This window comes from Oryctolagus cuniculus, chromosome 13 (assembly GCF_051225735.1).
Source record: "Oryctolagus cuniculus isolate XC-2025 breed Fujian yellow rabbit chromosome 13, ASM5122573v1, whole genome shotgun sequence".
Lineage (NCBI taxonomy): Eukaryota > Metazoa > Chordata > Mammalia > Lagomorpha > Leporidae > Oryctolagus > Oryctolagus cuniculus.
This window is the reverse complement of record NC_142879.1, coordinates 16,264,873-16,287,626: the sequence shown is the minus strand read 5'-3', so window position 1 is coordinate 16,287,626 and position 22,754 is coordinate 16,264,873. Positions and strand designations below refer to the sequence as shown.

At 50.0% G+C, this 22,754-nt stretch overlaps 1 protein-coding gene across 10 annotated transcripts in view; it reads right to left on the bottom strand.

Moving 5' to 3' along the window:
* Positions 1–22,754, bottom strand: part of NR5A2 (nuclear receptor subfamily 5 group A member 2) — a 130,232-nt gene that overhangs the window by 54,873 nt on the left and 52,605 nt on the right. For all 10 annotated transcript variants that reach the window (XM_002717676.6, XM_008268687.5, XM_089312056.1 and 7 more), the window contains one exon: positions 1,886–2,005. In XM_002717676.6, the coding sequence (XP_002717722.1) occupies positions 1,886–2,005 (120 nt within the window). The remainder of the gene's footprint in view (positions 1–1,885; positions 2,006–22,754) is intronic.

The following is a 22,754-nucleotide window of genomic DNA, read 5'->3' as shown; positions in this document are numbered from 1 at the left end:
CACAGGCAGGGGCTTTGGCTGTCACACATGTGGCGGGGGAAGGGGCGTTGGTTGGGGGGTGCAGCTGGATGAAGCTAGGGTGCAGGAGGTGTCAGGAAGTCTCTAGCAGGGAGTCCCTCACTCAGCTCCGATGGCAAAACAGAAGTACAAAGCAGCAATAATTGACACTAAAGACCATGATGCCATTTATTCCTTGACTGTTCTAGGTTTTGAACATCAGAGAGGAAAGAGAACGCAGGATCTCTACTTTTTAAATGGTAATTATCTTTACCCAGGGGCAGCACTTGAGGCAAAGTGAGACAGGGCAGGAATGGCAGTGTTTGGAGAAAGAACACACAAACCCCTCTCATTCCTTAAACTCGGAAGCAAATGAAATCAAATTAATTTGTGGGCAGAGTCTTGGACTTCTTACGCAATGCCTAGCAGGGTGGAGGCAAGGTTAGGTGGGAGATAGGCACAGCGATTAGACTCCGCGAATGGGTACATTTCCTTCAAAGACTTGAGTCACAGGATGAAAATGCTAAACAAAAATTTGAAAGCACAGGAAGCCAAAGCTACTGAGATTTTCTTCGCTCGTCGAGAAAGCTTCTCTCCCAAGAGGTGCAGAAAGTAGGGACCAGAGAGTGGTGAAATGGTCGAATTGATCCAATTTGCAGGAACTCTGAAATGCTGCCTGCCTTAATTTGGTTGGGGAAATGTGATTTATTAATGATACAGCAAATGGTGTGCGGGCAGCCTTTCCTCTTTCAGATATGCAGTGCCGCGGTTTCACAGCACATAAACATTTATGGCTGGAAGTAAAAGATCACGGTGCCCGAGGACCGAAGTCACAGCTGCTGAGCAGCACAGAGGTGCCCTGAGGAGGGACGCCCGACGCACCCACGGAGCGCACCTGCTCCCTGCGTTTAGGGTAGCCACCCCCAGATGTAGCACTGAGCCTGAGAAAAGTGAGTGACTTGCCCTGATCCTGTAAAATCCGAATTAGGAGCATGAAGGAGGCTCTCCTTCTCTCGCTCCCCCGCCTCGGTAGCCACAAGGCTGTCTCTGCTGCCTGGAGTCTTCGAACACCCGTCACCTTCCCGGGAAGGACAATGCCAGCATTCCCTTCACCCTGCAGCCCACAGGACCACGCGGCCATACACACCCATGGAGGTGAGCCGTCTCCCCTTCGACCACTGACTCCTTTTCTCCAATAACACCTTGCCCTCTACCGCAAAGTTTTATGTCTTAGGATTATGTCTACTCCCAGTTTCTCCCTGTTTCTACATTAAGTCCCATGAAGGCAGGAGCCCTAGAATAGGGACAAGCACATAGTGGGATGTTTACTAAATGCTCGCTCACTCAACAAGCATCTATTGAGAAACAAATAGGGCCTAGGAGTACTTTTGTCTCTTCTTTTCAATCACTGGATCTTAGAAACAGAAACTCCTATAGCTCTTCACTTGTTTAACTTTATGCCAACTATTTCAATTGTATTTGCCACCTCAATGCATCTCTTCCACCAATATCATAAAGACTGGAGATGCTACAACTTATTTGGTCTTCCAGTAGCAGACAAACCAGCGCGGTCGGCTAAGGCAGAAGCTCAAGGGGAAAAAAAACCTGGGTACTGGTCACCGATCGTGACCTAGGACCTGTTCTGGCCCCTGGAGATGGAACCTTCCAGCCCCACCAGCTGGAAACAGCACGATGCTGTAATTGTTTGCTTTTACGGGTTTACCCATAATCATTTAAGCAGGGACAGAGAGCACCAAGTCATCCTTGCTAAATTATTCGCAGCCAGTCACTGCCTTTCAAAGCACAAGAGTGCTTCTGATCTGGTTAAATCCCTGCCGCTCTGAACACGCTGAATAAAAAGACACTTCTTCACCATCGCCACACTCACTTGTTGCCCAGTAACCAGGTAGATGGATCCTTCCTTCCCGTGCACCACCTGCCGGTAAATGTGGTCCAGGATTAGGAGCTCACTCCAACAGTTCTGAAGCAGCTTCATTTGGTCGTCCACCTGGGAAAACAGAAGAAAGGAAACTGACATTGCTGTTCCTGATCTTTGGTTTCTGTATCCTTTTCTACACAGGAGAATTAAATCCAAGAGGGGAAGTTGATACTAACGCAGCAAAGGCGCTTGTTCACCGGTTTCATCACTCCTGACAACCATCCTCGTCTGGACAGATGCTTTTCAGGCCCCAGAGAAATACTTAAGCAAAATATTTATCACCAACAGCCAGGAGGAAAAGGGACTCCATTCGGTCAGTCTGTGCAGCACTAACAGAGCGGCTGGAGCCTGGTTGGGGGAGGTATGGGCTCCTAGACCTGGACTTCTTTGGAAGGACCACAAACAGTGCATGCTTCTGCATGTAAAACATAACACAGGGGCCTGAAGGAGTACGGGTGAGTGGATATCAGCAGCTGACAAACTGAGAGGATTCATTTATGTAAAAGAAGACCAGCACGACAGCCCAGGCGACTCTCGGAGATGGAGACACGCTGACGTTTCTGTCATCAGTGTCAACTAAGTCCAAACAGCTACCACACTCGGAAGGAACCCACCGCCAGGCACTATCTCGTTGTTAACCTGCAGCTGCCTCGAGGACTTGGACAGTTTGCCCCCCAAACTCTCAACTTTGGTTTCCTAACCTGACAAACGGGCTAAGGACTAAGGACTGCTGTGGAAACTGGATGGAAAAGTGCAGACCCTACAGGGCTGGCTATCATGTCCATCTTGGCCTCCAGGGAACTGTGTTCTGCAATGATGCAAACAGAGGGATCGTGTGTTCGGTTCACACATCCATGCTCTAAAGACGGAGAGAAGACTGATCCCTTCCTACGGCTCTTTGGAACAGTTTACTTTTCCTCTTGTAATGAAATCAGCCAAAAAAAAAATTTTGTGTGCCCAAATGTGATGACCCTGTTTGTATACACACCACGTATTTTTAAAAATAACACCTGAAACTCTGCAAAACATTGGCACAGGCAAAAGACTTCTTGGAAAAGACCCCAGAAGCACAGGCAATAAAATAAACAACTGATAAGGAATTCATATACAGAATCTATAAAGAGCTAAAGGAACCCTACAACAACAAAACAAACAATCCAAAAAAAAAAAAAAAGGGCAAAAGACTTGAACAGGCATTTTTCAAGAGGAAATTCAAATGGCCAGACACATGAAAAAATCCTCAGGATCACTAGCCATCAGGGAAATGCAAATCAGAACTACAATGAGGTCTCACCTCATGCCAATTAGAATGGATCTCATACAGAAACCAAAAAACAATAAATGCCGGTGAGGATGTGGGGAAAAAGGTACCCTAATACATTGTTCATGGGAATGTAAACTAGTAGAACCATATGGGAGACAGTATGGAGATGCATCAGAAATCTGAAAATAGATCTACCATGTGACCCAGCCATCCCACTCTTGGGAATTTATCCAAATGAAAAGAAATCAGCGTAACAAAGAGCTATCTGTACTCCTATGTTTATTGCAGCTCAATTCACAATAGCTAAGATATGAAAGCAACTCAGATGTCCATCAACTGATGACTGGATAAAGAAATTGTGGTGTATATGCACTATGGAATACTATTCCGCTGTTAAAAAAATTGAAATCCTGTCCTTTGCAATAAAATGGATGCAACTGGAAAACATCATACTTAATGAAATAAACCCCAAAAGAGAAATACCATATTTTCCCTGAACTGTGGTAACTAAGAGTACAAAAAATGTAATGTAGGAGTGAAATTGACATTTTGAGAACTGAATATTGTTTACAGTCCTTGTCTCTACTGTTGAAGAACATTTTTTTCTTCTTACTATTTGTTGAATTCTTTACTTAGTGGAGGGTTAAGCTTATGATTATAAAATAAACTGAAAGTTTGTCATTGTAAAAATTAAAAGAAAGAATGAGGAGGAGGGAGGTTGGGAACAGGGGCAGGGGGAAAGGCAGGGTGGGAAATACCACTACGTTCCCAAATCTGTGATAGGAAATACATGAAATGTGTTCACCTTATATAAACAAACACCTGGCATTTCTATGTTGTAGGGTATTTTGAGGATTTTTCTGCATTATTTTAGATGTGACTCACAGAGCATGCCTCTGAGGTTATCAGAACAGGTACCATCAGATTCAACCTTCAGCTGGGAATATGGGGTTCTAAGAGGGGTTCAGGCACGTGCCCAAAGAATTCTTCCTCTCTCTCAAACCTAGACTGTCTCCAAGTCCTAACAAGAAGTCCTAGAATTGTCTAAGCACAATTAATTCACTCTAACAAATTCATCTGTCAGATTCACCGGGACCCTGGACAGCGGCCACCGACACAGTAGTGGTTCTAAGACCACGCGGCTGCCTTCACGCCTGTGAGGCCAGGTTGCAGGCATCATGGTCAGGGGAGTCCTGAGCAGGGTAAAACTGAAGAATCTGAGGCTCAACTTCATGGCCAAGTCACTTAACCCTTAAGCCTAATTTTCTCACCTACAAAATGTGAGGTTTTGTTGCAAAGATAAAAGAGTGGACAGGAACGCAATTGGCAAAGTGAAAAGCAAGACACGAATAAGAAACGAAACACAGAAGGCTCCCACCCGGAGGACAGAAAGAAAGGGACCTGCATCCAGACGGCAGGATAAGGAAATGCATTCTCACTCCATCAGAAATAACTCAATCCAGTTAGCTGCTTCTGACCCAAACAATGCCATGCACGGGGTACACACCTATTTTGGGACAGCCTATTTTTGGGGGGTGCAGATGCCAAGCCCTGGGATATGAAGGGATTTCAAAAAGTTCATGGAAAAAAATGGAATTCAGTGATAACTTCTGGGGCTGGGGCTGTGGTGCAGGTTAGGCCACTGCTTGCAATGCTGGCATCCCACATCAGAGTGCTGGTTCCAGTCTGGCTGCTCCACTTCTGATTCAGCTCCCTGCTAAACCTCCTGGGAAAGCAGCAGAAGATGGTCCAAGTACCTGGAGACCTGCTACCCATGTGCAGGATGGCGTTCTGGGCTCTTGGCTTCAACCTGCCCCAAGTACCAGCCATTGTAACCATTTGGGGAATGAGCCAGGGGATAGAAGATTGGTCTCCTTCTCTGTTACTCTTTCAAATAAATAAATCTTTTTTAAACAATAAAGATTTGTTTATTTGAAAGACAGAGTTACGGAGCTGGGGCTGTGACGCAGAGGGTTAAAGCCCTGGCCTGAAGCGCCGGCATCCCATATGGGTGCCGGTTCTAGTCCTAGCTGCTGCTCTCCCGATCCAGCTCTCTGCTATGCTATGGCCTGTAATAGCAGTAGCAGATGGCCCAAGTCCTTGGGCCCCTGCACCCATGTGGGAGACCCTGGAAGAAGCTCCTGGCTCCAGAACAGCTCAGCTTCAGGAGTGAACCAGCAGATGGAAGACCCCTCTCTCTGTTTCTACCTCTCTCTGTAATTCTTTCAAATAAATAAAATAAATCTTAAAAAAAAAAAAAAAGAAAAAGAAAGAGAGAGAGAGGGAGGGAGGGAAGGAGGGAAAAAGGAAGTTAGTAAGTTGTGGGGGAAGAGTCAGCGGGAGATCTTTCCCCCATTGATTGACTCCCCAGATAGGCGCTGTGGCCGCCAGGCTGAAGCCAGGAGCTTCACCCAGGTCTCCCACATGGGTGGCAGGGGCCCAAGCACTTGAGCCATCTGCTGCTGCTTTCCCAGGTGCATTAGCAGGGAACAGCCGGGACTGGAACCAGCGCTCATACGGGAAGCCAGCACTGCAGGTGGCAGCTTAGCCCGCTGCACCAGAATGCCAGCCCTGCATGACATGTTTGTTATACACACTTTGCATCAACTTCCCCAAGAATCCTCATGGACGGTGAGGGAGGCGCAGGCGGCGCTTGCGTCTGTGAAAATCACGGCTGTGGGGAGGAACGTTCACCCAGACACCCAGACACCCCCTATGGTTCAGCGGACGGTGAGAGCTCACACCTCTGCAGACAACGATGCAGGTGCTGAGTGCGGGCACCAGACATTCCCTGTAACAGCTGACCGGGAACGGCGGCCTGACCCCGCGACAGGCGTGTCATTGCACCCTGTGCGGATTCCTGGAATCGTCTTTCAGGTGCAGGGGCGCTTTCACAACCAGCGCACTTTGCCCTCTGCACGTATTATACTCTCATGCACTATCAGCTCCTCACGGCAGACTTATCAGTCTATGGTGGCAATTCAGATCTATGGTGCATGTGTTCCCGCGAGCTGAGGCTTATTAATTTAGGACTCTTTTCGGGGAAGCCCAAAACTGTACCTTTCAGATTATCATCGCCAGAAACAATTGTCATATGGTTAATATTGCATAGAACTTCCACACTGTAGGGGGAGGGGGCAGCAAGGCGGGGGAGGTACAGAGTCTTCAAAGAAGATTTGCGCTTAAGAACCTATTTACACAGCAAGGAAAACTATGATTCCCATTATACAGGCAGAAAAATGAATGAGCTAAGCCCACTGTTGGGGCTGGCGCTGTGGCATAGCTGCATTGCTGTGCCACAGCACACCACCTGCAGTGCTGGCATCCTATATGGGTGCTAGTTCGAGTCCCGGCAGCTCCACTTCCTATCCAGCTCTGCTATGGCCTGGGAAAGCAGTGGAGGATGGCCCAGTCCTTGGGCCTCTGCACCCATGAGGGAGACCAGGAAGAGGCTCCCGGCTCCTGGCTTCAGATTGGCGCAGCTCCGGCCACTGTGGCCATTTGGGGAGTGAACCAGCAGGTGGAAGACCTCCTTTTCTCTCCTTTTCTCTTTAACTCTGCCTTTCAAATAAAATAAATAAATCTTTAAAAAAAAAAAAAAAAGACTGTTGGTTGAGTGTCAATCAAGAGTGTATTTTTGGGAGCCATCTCATCCAGGGATCTTCTTCATTTGCACTTGATCATCCCTAAGAGAAGCAATGATGGTAACGGAGTCTGGTACCAGCAAGGCATCTTGGAGTGGTAAGCGCCTGACTTTTCCTAGCCATCTACCAGGACTCTCAGGACACATCGAGGTCGGCACAACCCCCGGCTCCTCGGCTTCTTTGGCCACGATGGGAATGGGTACAAGCATTTGACTCAGCGGTGAGGGTGCCACTGTGGGACCCCAGCCTCCCGCATCAGAGTCGCTGGACTCCGGTCCAGCCCTGCTTCCCTCCCCCCACCTGGCTCCCAGCTGACGCACAGCCTGGGAGGCAGCAGGCGACGGAGCAAGTCCTTGGGTCCCTGGGCACTCACACGGGAGGCCCAGAATCAGTTCCGGGTCCCAGGCGTCAGCATTTAGTGGACATCTGAGGAGTAAACTAGAGAATAGGAGGGCTCTCTCCCTCCCTTTCTAAGAAAATACATAAATACTGACTGCTTTATCCTTTACAAGAAAAAAAAAAAAAAAAAAGGAAGACGAAGTGGCAAGACTAAGTGAAACGGAGTGTGTCCATTTCCCAAAATCAGTAGTTCTGATGTCAATTGTGTCCGGGGTCCCCATCACCTCCCTGTCCTTAGGACACAGTGAGTGCCCAGCTGCCCACGATCCCTGAGCCCTGAGCGACGGCAGGGCAGAGCCTGACACCACAGGCAGCCATGTGCCGTCCACAGTGCCTGGCAGGCAAGACGCTCAACAGTGATCTGTACAGGGCAGCGAACACACCTGCAGCTTACATGTGCCTGGCCAGCCTGCCCCACAGCCGGCCCGCCCCGACAGTGACTTTAACACCCGTCCTGAGCCACTGCTTCCTTCTTTTAATGCTCTCCGAGGAGATTTTCCACACCAACATTCCATTTCATTATTTCCCATAATTGATTATGTGATCTGTTATGCGGTCTTGGAATTGGCGCGTGCACAGCTCCCGCAGTGCTGCGGCAATGGAACAAGATTCCATGCCGGCGCAGACGGGACACACGCACGGTGCCCGGTCTCTAGACACAGCGGTACGGGCACCGTGAAGGTATTTTTTTTTTTTCTCCCGAAAACAGGACTCTAAGGCACGGAAACAGAAAAAATAACCTACTACTTTTGAGTCATTCCAGATATTCATGCTGTCAACGCACAATTTAGGGTGTCGTCTGGGCACCCCAGGAGAGGGAGCACTGGTGTGTTGCAAGTTCCCTTACTGTCAAAACCATTCAGAGGTAGTTAACAGCCCCACTTGAACTATTCCTGCACTATCAGCTGTCATAAAAGGAAAGTCTTATCTCTGAACTTAGTTACTCATCAGAGAAACTATTTATATTGATATTACGATGAGAGTGTAAAGAAACAAGTCTCACATTGTTACTAAGCACAACTTCCCATCAGCCCAGAATGTTAATCATTAGAGACATGTGCTTTCTCCTAGGAGGAATGAGTCTGGCAATTAGAAGAAGAAAAATGGGTTGGTCTCTCAGCCCACATCTACTTATCAGCACTTTTCCTGGCCACCTCCCTGCGCCTTAAACAGCCCAGCAGCTGATCTGTTCCTTGTCTTTCCCTCCCGCAGAGGTTTGGAAAGCCGACATCACACATCACTGGGGTTCAACCTGCAGACAGACACGTGTAGGGGGAAACGTTTAGGAGAATGGGCCCGTGGTTTATGGTGGACGGAATCACATCATATTTCTGATCGTTACTTCGGCCTTGTGTTCCAAACCTGGCGGCATGCAGGTGACTGAGGCAGACTTGCCTTGAAGAGCTTCACCCCCACCCCAGTGACAGGAGGCGCAAGTGTGACCCCACTAAGCATAATCCCCCATGCACGAGGAGCGGGGACCCTGCCTGTTCCTGGAGAGCCTGCCCAGGATCAGAGGCGGGGTTCATACCCCTTCGCCTCGTAGAATCTCTCAATGACTTCCCCACCACATACACACCCCATTTAAAGAAAAAAATTTCCCAGTGGTTCCTGTAAAAATAGCTCTTGAAATCAAGTTAATTTAAAGAAAGAAACCAAGCCAGGGCCAATGCCGTGGCGCACTAGGTTAATCCTCTGCCTGCAGTGCCGGCATCCCACATGGGTGCCGGGTTTCTAGTCCCAGTTGCTCCTCTTCCAGTCCAGCGCTCTGCTGTGGCCCAGGAAGGCAGTGGAGGATGGCCCAGGTGCTTGGGCACCTGCACCCGCATGGGAGACCAGGAGGAAGCACCTGGCGCAGCACGTCGACCGTAGTGACCATTTGGGGGGTGAACCAACAGAAAAGGAAGACCTTTCTCTCTCTCTCTCTCTGTCTCTCTCTCTGTCCACTCTGCCTGTCAAATAAAAAAAGAAAAGAAAAGAAAAGAAAAGAAAGAAACCAAGCCAAAATGATTTGGGGATTCTTCAGATTCGCTGTTCGCTCCGCCTGCCTCCCCTCTGGCAAAAAGAAACAAAACATCCCTGGAGTTGGCTATCCATTTCTTTTGGTGACAATGACATTGTCACAGATACATTCAGAAACAGGGAGGGACAAACCAAACCTGCCAACAAATCCAAACTGACTCAACAAATCTCAGGGGGAGCCTGCTCTGGGCGAGACGCACACACAACTGCCGCAAGTTCTTCACTGCTTTTATAAAGAACCCTGAGGATCACCTGCGAGCTCTATGATAAACTGCTACAAAGTCCAAGAAAAAATGATTTCACATTAACACTGATTGAACAGGCACACACAATACCCGACAAGAGCGGTAACAGCCAGCAGAACTCGCCAGCCCTGGCGCTCCCAGCGGATTCACAACCAGCAGCTCTTGCCCACTCCGTGCTAACTGGAAGTGGTCCCAGCGTGCTTTCTAACTGGGCTGCTGCTCCGTGATAAAGAACTATCTGTCAACACTTTGCCAGGAACTGAGCTATTCTGGCCGCTTGCTCGTTCCTCCAGTGCAGTTACAAAGGCTCTTTCTCCCCGGGGACCTGAACTCCAGCTCTGAGGAGGAAGCAGGAGGCAGGAGGCAGAGGGGGTTAGCAACAGGAGACCTGCGTCTTCTTTTCCACTTCCCCCAGCCCCTTCTGGGGGTCTTCACTCACTCCACCTCCCAGGTAGGTCATGACCAAGAGTCCGTCAGAATCTTGGACCCAGAGACTCCACATGCTTCTTCTGCTTCCTCTGATCCATCACGCGCACAGTTGCAAGAGTTACCTATGGTGATCACGCTATTCCTTTGCACACGAACCTCCACGTGCCTGCTGATCCCCCAGCCTAGGGGGGCCTGGGGGGGCCTGGGGAGGCCAGAAGCCGGAGAGCGCACGCTCTGCTTACACTTGTGGACCGTGAAATGAGACTCTCAGGTCAGCTTTCCCCGAAGTGTCCTTTCCCACATGGATTCTCTCTCATCCGTCCTAGCTCTGGGGTACCCTGCTCCTGAGTTACGCTACTACTGTCAGGAAACATTTAAATGGCATTCTACATGCAAAAAGTCGTTTAGTCTTCACAATCACTCAATGAAATAGGACTCATTGGATCCCCACTTTAACAAAACTGATGCACTAAAGTAGTCCGCCCACAGTTACACGGCTAATGAGCTAGCAGAACCAGAAGTTGCAAAGTTCATGACCCCAGCAAGTAGGCACACTGACCTAGAACACTAGAACATCCATGATGCCCCAAGAGACCATTCTGGACGCTGCCTCCTCCAGGAAGTTCTCCCGGGTCCACTCCAGCCCATGCTGATCACTCAAGCGACCTTGTAATCTTGGTAATAGGTTAACCTACATTACTGATTTGAGTTGCAAAAGTCTCAGAGTCGGGACTGCAAACCTGAGTACAGTCATCTGTCTCTCGGAGGCACGACTGCTGGAAACATCCATGGGGAACGGCACCGAGAGCCGGAAGCCCAGCTGATGGCCTTCAGCTCTGGGGAGGCGGGGCCTCCTTGGTCCTGCCCCCTCTTCACCTATCAGAGGGAAAGTGTAAGACCAGGGCACAGCTGGGAAGTAGACAAGACAAGGCAGCTGTGAGCTGGGGAGCAGACACAAGCCAGGCTCTGCGGCTTCCACAGCCCCACTGAGACCACTCAGTATGAGCAGTCGGAGGCCCCAGGCCTCAGGAACCCCCAGGGACCCTCCGTGCAGGGCACAACGGGGGCTCTCATCAGAAGTCAGGACCAAGCAGGCAGGCTTGTGTTGTGAGAGATCTTCCTCCCAAAATCACTGCCTTGCTTTCAAAGACCAGGGTTCCCCAAGCAAACTTCCCTCACTTACAGCATTGACGTGCACAGTGCATCTCACTTCCCAGGGACACGGAAGGGACATCGCCTTCATCAAGATGCCCTGACGCTTTGCTTATTTTAGATAAATGTGGGGGAACCACGAAAGCGCGAGACATCATTTGGGGTTGAGAGAGAGCATGACACAGTTTAATCACGACTCAGAAACACATCACCGCCAGTCTGTACCCTAATTAAGCCCACTGCTTTCCAGCAGAATTACAGGGACAGTTTCTGATTCTGTCAAAACAAAGAACGAAGTCGGGCCAGCTTTCACTCCTTCTCTTAACCACATTCCTAAAAGCATCTTGCTGAAACATCAACTAATCATAAGCTAAGAGTCAGCTCTTCCTACGGGCGCGGTCAAATAGGAGTCTTCATTCAGCAGTTTCCTGCCTCGTCAGTTTCCACACACAGACACACAGCACGCGCACAAGCTGACCCAGGCGACCATCGAAAGGGAACCTGAGGATTTTTGGCACGTGGCTTATGGAATCAATCACACCCATTGCTTCAGGTTAAACGTCTCCATGTGTAAAGCAACAGGAAGAAGGGGGGGTGGTCTCTGCTCCTCACAGAAGGCTGGCTGTGGCCATACTTCTCCAAAGAGGCGTGGCCGACTTCACGATTCAGTGAGTTTGGCTGGGGTGAGTCTTCGTGAGGCTGCAGTCTTTCGCAGAACCGAGAACGTAGGAATCGGCCAGCCCCAGATTTTCTGACTGGCATTAAACAGGCTGGTTTGTTTAAGGGCATGGCTAACTTAGGGGTCATTTATCTTGTCCAATTCCAGACATACCCCAATCAGCAATAAAGCAAACAACATTTATTAGTGCTGGATGCTATTGAGACTCGAGTGAATAGAAGACCTAGTTCTGACCCTCAAGGATCTAATAAATGAACAAACAAGAGGTCACTGTGCAAAATAAAAAACTGTGCACAAAATAAAAAAATAGTGCATACAAAGTATTGTGCTTGGAAAAACCAATAATTAGAAAAGACACATACACACACACACACACACACACACACACGGGTACTTCAAAAACTTGACAGAATGGAATTAAAAGATAATATGCACTTTCCACAAGTATTAGATACATGTTTATTGCACACATATATAAAAATATATATAATGCCTTATCCTTAAAAAGATTTGGAAGTAGTTTCTATGTGCATGTAATAAAAGGTGAATAGGGGCTAGCGCTGTGGCGCAGGTTAAAGCCCCAGCCTGCAACATCAGCATCCCAACATGGGTGCTAGTTCAAGTCCCGGCTGCTCCAGTTCTGATCCGCCTCCCTGCTAAAGTGCCTGGGAAAGTGTTGGAAGATGGCCCAAGTGCGTGGGCCCCTGCTGCCCATGTGAGAGCCCCAGACTGAACTCCTAGCTCCTGACTTTGGACTGGATCAGCCCTGGTTATCATAAGTATTTAGAGTGAACCAATGGAGGGGAGCACTCTATATCTGCATCTCAAACAAATCAAATCAAAATTAAAAAAAAAAAAACACATTTGGGACGATGGTGGTCATTTTCATAATCACGTAATAGAACTGTCTGATATTGTCATCTTCCAGATCTCTCCTACAGGCAGCAAAGCCACCAGCCACAATGTCATCTGGCCATCCATGATTGTAAGAAAAGTGAAGGAGGGTCTGGGTCTGGGCTGGCTTACACCTGGCGAAATGGACACACAAGCAGGGTCTGTGGGAAAACCGGGCGGAGAAGCGCAGGTTATCAGGGCCCGCTCTGTGCCTCCCAAAGGTCACTTCGCCACAACCTCTTCCTTTCTAGACCGCATTTGGATGCCTGGGAAAAGGTTATCAGAGGTTAGAACGTCCTTGGGTCCTTTTTGGCTGGCTTTGTCAACCAGGCAGTTGGCCAAAGAAAGGAGGAAAGAACCCAAGTGGCCTAAATATTATTCACCAAAAATATCACTGAAATCAGGGCAGAAGCAAACAGAGGCCCCTAAGGACCCAGCGGTGATGGGAAGTCCCTGGGCACAAAGGCCCCGCGGAGAATTCCTGCCCCTGGTTCCCCAGGGCTGCAGGGAGGCTGTGGCCCTCCGGATAGCTGAAATCCTCTGCAGGCAACAGAGCTGGGTGCACAGCAGGCTCCGCCCCAGAGGCGCCCAGATATGGGTTCGTGGAAAGTGGTGGCAGCTCCAGGAGCCAACAGTTTAGACCCAAAGGACAGAAAAGTTTATTTCTAGGTAAAACAGTTTTTGCTTTGAGAAGAGTAATAGTGTCCACTGGGAAGAATGCATGCTGGTGCCCCCACACAGCACGCTAACACCAGCAGGGGCTCCCTGCCTTCGTCCCTGAGGACACCCCCACTCCGCTCCAGCGCAATCCCACCTGGTCCTGGACCCACAGTCGGCGCTTGCATCGGCATCATCACTGCCGTCCGAACTCATTTCACCAAATGGGAAACTCGGGCTGCCGGGCCGTGCGTGATTGATAGAAGACGACTCGGATTCCAGCAGGGTGGATTCCAGGTGTTCCGAATCCAAGCCCAGCGTCTCTGCTCAACAACACTTTCTCACATAGGAATAAACAGCAACCTTCGTGGTTTTTTTTTTTTTAAAGTTTTTCTTTTCAATTTAACACTGCCCCCATTTCTTTCCTACAAAGGAATACATTAATGGCAATTTCACGTCTCTATTTCAAATGAAAAGAAATTTGTGGTTTGGAAAATAAAGTCCTCCAGAAATGTCTAAAAACAAAACCACAGACACGGCTTGAAAGAGCCTTGGAATTCTCTGACCATAAAATCCAGACAGGTGCGCCTTCCTATTTGGGGAAAGGCTGCTGGTGTCTTGGGATGGGGTGAACCAGAAGTGGTATCCAAGGAACCCCAAAAAGAGTTGGCTTGCTGCCCCAAAGGAGGGGGGGGAGGTTCTTTTGGAGAAACTGGGGTCAACACAAGAAATAGCCTAGAGAAAAACATCACACTGGCTTTACGTTTTTAAAGTCCACAAACTATCGCATGGTTAACCAGATTCTTCTCTCCAGATGGTTATGCCAATGATGACTTCACTGGATCCGGGAACCTTTTCCCTAGTAGCCCACAGAACGTAGGGGAATGGTACTGGCCGCTGTCACAACAGAATCGGTGGTGCTCTGGCCAGTCGGGGGACCAGTCTTACCCAGCTGCGCTCACTGGGAGGTGGCGTCTCCCTCTCGGGCCCGCACCCCTGCGGACCTCAGTGAAGAAGCTGGGTACCCCTCATGGCCAGGTCCCGGTCCCAGAACACCCGAGGGGACACGTAAGGTTGTCAGTGCCTCTTCTGCAACTGCTCGTCGCTGGGCAAGGTAGACAACAGGGACCCCCACCTAAACATGCGGGACAGCACTGCCGTGGGAACTCTGTTCACCAGCACTGTGAATACACGTTCTCCCCGAGTGCTAGTTTCTCCACTCTGGCCCGGTAATGGGGAAGCCCTTGCACAGAGGCCGGAAGGTAATGACTGTGAGATGGGAATCACACGAGCTAGATGTTAGCGACACCACACTTAGCTGCACCGCACCTGTGCCAGGGCTGAGCCTTACTTACCCCTGCTTTCATATTCTAGATGACGAGGGAAGAACACGCAGGCTATGAGGCGGCATGGCCGCCTGCCTACACACTCACCCCCACTCTCCCTCCCTAAGTCAGGGGCAGTGACCCCACCAGGGGAGAGCCCGGGGTCAGTCCCAAGCTAACCTCTTTATGTCTCCCCTAGCTCTTTGTAGTGGTCTTAGTCCATCTGGTGTGGCGGCCATGAGATACCGAAGGCTGGGCTCCCCAGGAGGGAAGATTCACGGGCTCACTGTTCTGGTGGCACAGCACCGGCGTCCTGGCGAGGGCATCCGGCTGTGTCCCAACCTGGCAGGGAAGCGTCCAGGGGACTGGTCGCGTGCAAGGGGCACAGGGGTGCCAGAGAGGCTGAGCAGAGGCCCAGGCTCCCTGACAGCAACCGGCCCCCTTGGCTTCCTGTGAGAGGGGGAACACACTCCCTGAGAAAAGCATCAGTTCCTCTTAAACACCCAATCGCCTCCCAAGAGCCCCACCCCTTAAAGGAGCCACTGTCTCTCAACACCACGGCCGCGGGAACCAAGCTCGCAGCACGTGAACCTCTGCCAGAGCGCGTGGGCAGCCTTTTCCTTTCTTCACTCCGAGAAAACACTACAAGGACCGGGCTCACATCTGCATAGCGCAAGGAAAGACGAGTCACTGAGATCAGGATGAGTTCCCGCACAGCTGTCTACAGAACACAAATCGAGTTAAATGCAATGTGAATCCCATTGTCCCAGGTAGCCCCATCTTAAAACAGGAGAGATACCCTTTGGGCCAGGGAATGCGTCTCTATTGGTTTCTAGATTACGCAGTAAAGGGCTGTACCACAGAGTAGTCATCCACAGCTCTTAGACACACAGCTGGCCAGTCAGTACCTATCTCAGCTAAGTGTTAAGAAAGCAGCATTATAGTGCAGGTGGAGTTCTGATAGCTGGAATAACAAAAATGCAGCAATGTGAGCCTATATCTTTTTTTTTTTTTTTAAGATTTATTCACTTATTTGAAGAGGTAGAGGTAGGAGATAGGGGGTAGAAGGAGGGAGGGGGATTGGGGAGAGGGGGAGAGAGGTGGGGAGAGAGGTAGGAGGTAGGAGGTAGGAGGGAGAGAGAGAGGTAGAGGTAGAGGTAGAGGTAGAGAGAGAGAGAGAGAGAGAGAGGTCTTCCATCTGCTGGTTCACTCCCCAAATGGCTGCAACAGCTGGAGCTGAGCCAATCTGAAGCCAGGAGCCAGGAGCTTCTTCCGGGTCTCCCAAGCAGGTGCAGGGACCCAAGAACTTGGGCCATCTTCTACTGCTTTCCCAGGCAACAGCAGAGAGCTGGATCAGAAATGGAGCGGCTGGGACTCGAACTGCCATCCATATCGGATGTTGGCACTACAGGCGGCACCTTTACCCGCTATGCCACAGCACCAGCCCTGAGCCTGTCTTTAAAAATAGTCCATCAGATCTCCTGGCCTTAAAGATGTTGGCCACGACACACAGGTTACACAGCAATGGATTTCCAAGTCCAACATACACAAAATCTCCCATTACTTCTCCATGACCAATTAGATAGAAATCTTCGCTGCCAAAACTATTTCTAAAATCTTTCTTGAGGATGGCTCAGGACCTCTCCCTGGAAGATACTGATCACTGCGGACTGCTAGGAGACAGGATGCAGCCATGTTCCACCCACGTACTCGTGGGTCCAGCCAGTGCTTGCGGACAGCTGACTTTGCGTAGCACTGTCCCTTCCACTGTAATTCCCAGAAGCCCCACTCAGCTTTGTCTCAACAACTTGTCATCAATGAGCTGAACGCAGTAGTTCAGACTGAGGACCCCGGGCACCTCAGTGCTGTTTCAGACACTCAAAAGAAGCCAAGGCGGGGCCAGCAAGTGGCTCAGTGAGCCGGTTAAGTGGCACTTCCGCCACTGCCATCCCAAATCTGAGCCCCAGTTAAGAGTCCAACAGTGGAAGATGGCCCTAGTGGGTGGTCAGGATGGAGTTCCTGGCTCCTCGCTCTGGACAGGTCCAGTCCTGGCTGTTGAAGTCACTGGGTAAGTGAACCAGCAGATGGATGGCCTGTCTCTCCCCCTCTCTCTGTCACTCTGCCTTTCGAAGAAATAAGTAAATCTTATAACAGATGATGCCTGGCCATCATGGTGCATTTATACTTCCCCTTATGTTGTTCTGGATCTGTGAGATATAACACCACCTAGAACACTACTCCTGAATGTTCTTTTGGTGACCAGTAAGTCTAACGCTTAATCCATCTAAAAAAGTTACTTTTTCACCTGAAAAGCTGTCATGTTTCCGCCTTCTGGAAGACATGGTATTTCACAGATGTAGATTTCAGAACAAAGTTTAATTCCCCCTGTGAAAGTCTGGCTTAGATGCACTTGGCCCAGACTCAGCCACCACACCTTCTCAAGGGAAAATTCAGTTTTTTTAAAAAAACTAGGACAGTGATGTCTGGGAGAAATCTAGAGAGAGCAAAGTCACCTGCTCCCTGAGGGGCCCAGCACTGTGGTTGGACTGGCTTGTAACCCAGTGAAGACAATACCAAGGTGTTGGGGCTTTGGGGGCTACGGGTTCCCCCATAGCCACACTTTCTGTTGGAAACCGTGTCTAAGAGTGTGAGAGGTCCTGAGGGTGCCTGGATCCATGGGGATCTGAAGTTCCTACTTTTTGTTAAAACGGGAAACCTGTGCCTTGCTGGCCTGTCTCTGCTTCATGTCTAGACTTCACAAGGATGGTGACTGCAAAGCAGACACTCACGCAAATGTTCCACGAGCCCGGCTCTCCACGCCAGGACTTCCACGCTGCTTTTGCAGTTCAACAGCTGTGGACGCACAGGAGGGGCAGCCAGTTCTGACAAAAAGGAACGCGGGGGCTCCCGGCCCTGAAGCTTGCACTGAGCAGGTGGACATCGGCAAAGCAAGCCGCCTGCCTGTGTTTGTGTAAATTTAATCCGGACTTGGAGCACACGATTTATAAAATCTACAAGAGAAAAACTATCATAGTGGGAAAGCATCCTGCTAGCTTTAAAAAAAAAATTTTTTTTTGGCCGGCGCCGCAACTCACTAGGCTAATCCTCCGCCTTGTGGTGCCGGCACACCGGGTTCTAGTCCCGGTCGGGGCACCGGATTCTGTCCCGGTTGCCCCTCTTCCAGGCTAGCTTTCTGCTGTGGCCCGGGAGTGCAGTGGAGGATGGCCCAGGTGCTTGGGCCCTGCACCCGCATGGGAGACCAGGATAAGCACCTGGCTCCTGCCATCAGATCAGTGCGGTATACCGGCCACAGCGTGCCAGCCGCAGCAGCCATTGGAGAGTGAACCAATGGCAAAAGGAAGACCTTTCTCTCTGTCTCTCTCGCTCACTGTCCACTCTGCCTGTCAAAAAAAAAAAATTTTTTTTTAAATTTCCTGAGTAACTGATTAAGACGACCCTAACCCTAGGAACCAAAAGAACTATCTCACGGAGATACCCCTTGGTGGTAGGTGTTTAGCCTAGCACTTACGATACTTGGGCTCTGCATCAGAGTGCCTGGCTTTGGTACCCACACCTGTGGATCCCGACGCCCGCTCATGCACACCCTATGCGGGCAGCAGGTGATGGTCCACGTGATCGGATGCCTGCCTTACATGGAACACCGGGATGAATTCCAGGCTTCCAGCTTTAGCTGGCTCAGCAGCAGGGATGGGGGAGTGAACCAGCAGATGGGGCGGGGGGAGGGTCTGGCATGCTTTCTCTCTCAAACTAAGAGGAAGAACAGTTTTGCCAGGGGTGGCAGCCTGGTGGAATCCTCGGAACCATCTAAGGAGGGAAGAAACAACAAGCTCACGGATGGATAGAAAGGAGGGAGACTGACCTCTGACCGAGTGCTCCACCTCCTCTGCATGACCGCTGCCCAGTGTGGGAATTCGACTCCACCACAAGCCACAGACCAGAAGAGAACTTCCAGTGTGGGCTTGCGGTTCATGCAGCGCACTGTGGGGCAGACCTCAGAGGACCGCTAAAAAGTGCCAGCCCCTCTTCGCTGCGGCCTGGGAGGTCTCGCCTTATTAGAGTGTTAGGCTTGAAATCGTGGACGACACAGCACAAATGCACGCTTTAAAAAATAAAGCATGCTCTCTTTAGAAGCATGGTTTTTGTTCTGGTTTTTTTTTTTTTTTACAAAAGGTGCTGAATATGTTTCTAAGCAGAAAGCCCTACTAATGGCTGCACTGAATTCTCTCTTAAGAGTTCAGCGAGACACAACGGCGCGCAAGACCCACGCTTCTCCAACTTTAATGAGCCTGCAATTCACCTGAGGGCCTTGTTGAAATGAAAATCGTGACTCAGCAGGTCTGGGGCCTGTGAGTCTGCGTGACTAACAAGTTGACCGGTGAACTCAACACTGACGGTTTACATAACATACTTGGAACAAAGCATTCCAGAAAATTCCAGCAAGTCGATGTCCCCCATGACATGTGCATGTTTGTGCACAGACACGGTGTCACATACACACACACCCCAAAATTTTAGGCATGGGAATGCGGGATGAGAACGATACTCTAGGATGACAATGGGTAACAGCCATAGACTCGGGCCCGAGGCAAATCCAGCCTCTGCCCATAGCCAAACAAACCAGGGTGACCTTGGGAAAATGACTTAACTCTTTGAGCTTCTGTTTATTCTGGCTGTAGTCAAATCTTAATTCTGGGGGCCGCTGCTGTGGCATGGTGGGTAAGGCCACCACCTGCAGAGTTAGCATCGCCTATGGGTGCCCATTCAGTCCTGGCTGCTCTACTTCCGTTCCAGCTCTCTGCTATGGTCTGGGAAAGCCATTGAAGATGGCCCAACTCCTTGGGCCTCTGCACCCAAGTGGGAGACTTGGAAGAAGCTCCAGGCTCCAGGCTCCAGGCTTTGGATCCGTCCAGCTCCGGCCATAGCGGCCAATTGGGGAGTGAACCATTGGATGGAAGATCTCTCTCTCTCTCTCTCTGCCTCTACCTCTGTAACTCCACCTTTCAAAATAAATAAATATATAAATAAATCTTTAAAACTAATTAATTGACTCCTCCCCGTTGGAGGGTTAGTTGAGCCAATGTATGGCTAGAACTAAAGACAGGGCTTGAGCTCCATGAGTAATCGTCACTATTAGAGCACAACACTCTCCCATGAAAGTCAGAGCTATTTCCCAACTCCCAGCTCAACCAACGATTACAAAGCAAACAGGGATTCCACGTATAAAGTGATATCCAAGGCCGGCTACTGTTTAGACATGGCCTCCCGCATGATTGTCTTGCCAGTCTTAGGGGCCAGCCAGCAAAACACCATAGCTGCTCCAGGGGGATCGGGACCTCAGTAAAACGGAGGTACCACCACCCATGGCCCCTCAAAAGCAACTCGATGTGGTCAAGGATCAGGGTGACAATGTGGAGCTCTTGGAAATTCTGCCCCACTCCAAGGGCATTCATCGTGTGTGTGTGTGCGCACGCGCGTGCTGGGAGGGGGTGCAGGCAGTTTTGCAGGGAAAGTCTGCATGTGTCTCTTACTGACTAACACCCACCTCCCCCTCACCACGGGGCAGCCTCCCAATCATGGTGGAGAAACCCCAGGATGCCAGGAAGAGACTCACCCCCCTGGCTCTCCCTCACACTCCTCCACTGCCCTGCTCATTCGAGAATTCCAGTGTAGGAATTCTATTCAGCTGGCCTCAGCCGCAGTGCGGCAACACTTAAAGCAGTGCTTTTACTAGTGTGGCCTCCGGGTCCAGGAGGTTAAAACCATTTCCCCCAGCATCCCATGATGTCAGACTTCCTCTCTTGACCTCTCATGATGACGTCATCACTCAGAGGGCAAATGGGACGAACGCTGGTGAATTCTTGTGTCTGCACACGGTACCTTGACATAGTATCTGAAGGTCTTGAGCCCTCAATCATTCCCACGAGTGCAAAAAGGGTCCTGAGACCAAAGGTTCGCGAGCCACAGCCCTAAACCAACACCCATCATTTGCTTATTATCGTAACTCAAATTCTGACAAGTTCAATGTTTTGCAGAGCGACTACTGAGTTCAGAATTCAGTGCCAGAGTTTGTGGGAAGTGTGAGTGACAGGTTAAGGTACAGGGAAGACTGGGGGGAATGGGCATATTGACATTAAGCAACACACAAAAAAATGTAATTCTGATCATCCTATGTCCCAGATTTTGCCGGACAGTTCTAATGTCAACTCCAGAACTACATATAGACATGGCTCTCAGCTGGTGGAGAGATGGGTGCAGGACAGGGATGATGGGAACCTGGCTGCTGAGTTCAAGCTTGCACGCAATAGAAAGCTTGAGTGATGTGATCAAATCAGAGAACCCAGGGTAACACCTAGGAAAGAATGTGTCGTGTGGGAGTACTGGAGAACAGGAGACAATGAACTTGGAGGGCCAAAGAAGTGGACATTTATGCATGGAGCAAGCAAATCAACATGCCACTGTGCAGTCTGCAAGGGTAGGAACCATGTCCCTGTGCTTGTGGGAGGGATCACCATGCACATGGAGGGGGAAAGAATGAGAAAAATATAAGCATTGGGTGGAGGGAGAGGAGCCAGTGAGGGAGCCCAATAAGGCATAATCAGGAGGGAGAACTGAGCAGTGCCCTAGGCGTGTGTCCCAGAGAGCCAGGAATGCAGAGGGAGAGAGATGATGAGGGCTGAGAAGGCTTGGCCAGGCCTCTGCAATGCTTAAGATCCGTGAGAGCCATGTGCCTGGGGGAAAAGTACAAGAGCCGAACTTCACTCGATGTCTGCTGTGGAGATGCGAGGAGGCAGGGGGTGCAGGATCAGCAGGGTCAGGTGTGCCACAGGGAGGCCCGGGGCAGGGGGTGTTTTGCTCGTTTGGGGGGGGGGGGCACTTTGCTCACACGTGTGAAGTGGGAGGGCCAGCAGAGTGGAGAGATGTCAAACGTCAGCCAGTGAAGCAGACTCTGACAGACAGGAGAAAGTGGATGGGGGAGTACAAGTGGGGGACTGAGCAGAAGGGGAGCCTCAAACAAGCTCCTGGAGAGGAAGAAGGGACACTCAACTGGATGCGCGTGTTTGAACCTTTGAGTAGCTATGGGGCAGAACTGTGCGTGTGCGCATGCGTGTGTGGGAGCAGGAGCGTGTGCATGTGTGTTTGGATGCAGAAGGGCGGGCAAAGGTGAGAGCTAACAGGCAGAAGCCACTGGAATAAAAGCCAAAGGGCTACTTCAGAAACTAAGGATTTGTTTACCCCTTGTCTGTCTGTCCCCAGTTTTAACCCAGATCAGGGTTACAGGAGGGAAGAAAAAAAAAAGGACCTGTATTATACATTCCTTGGGAGACTTCTATTATTATCACCATCTTGTAATGTAATTATCTGAACTTTTTATTTCTAAAAAAAGTTTCTGGAACTCATTCTCGCCCCACCCTCATACCTTTCCATTAATAATGGACTTAATGACTTGGCATAAATAAGACTCACACGACACATGCATGGAAGCAAGCAGAAAGCGGCCTGACCACCATGGATTTCTCTATCCCAACTCCACCCAGCGCTTCAGGATCTTACCACGCGGCTGGACAGGCAGAGGGTCTCACCGACTAGTCCACCTCTCTCCTTATTCTATCCATCAGGGTTGACTCGGAAGCCAGCAGGTCCCCAGAGAAATAGAAGAGAGATCTGAGCCCTAAAAATGTGTCTAACAGAATCCTACTTAACCACACAGAACATACCAAGCACATGCAATGAACGGATCTGTTGTGTGTTCTTTAGCAGGTGTTTCGTTCTAGTGAGTTTCTCAAAAGCACTTCTCGCATTGGTAACGTTAAGATACCAAATGCTGTTCAGAAACAGCATTCTAGGACAGTCCCCACAAAACTGGCACTGGCCCTCCTAATTTTATCCATGTGTGCCTTCCTCCTTGAGGGCAGATACCATTTCTGACGCATCTCTGTATCCAGACAGTAGCACACTGCACTTTACAAACGTTTCGTTTTAGAATGCCATGTGAGTCGTACAAGAGCTTTATTTTATAGGCAAAGGCAGCCGTGAAGTTGAGAGCCATATTACGTTCCTGAGAGCATCCCGGGGACTGGAGGACATGT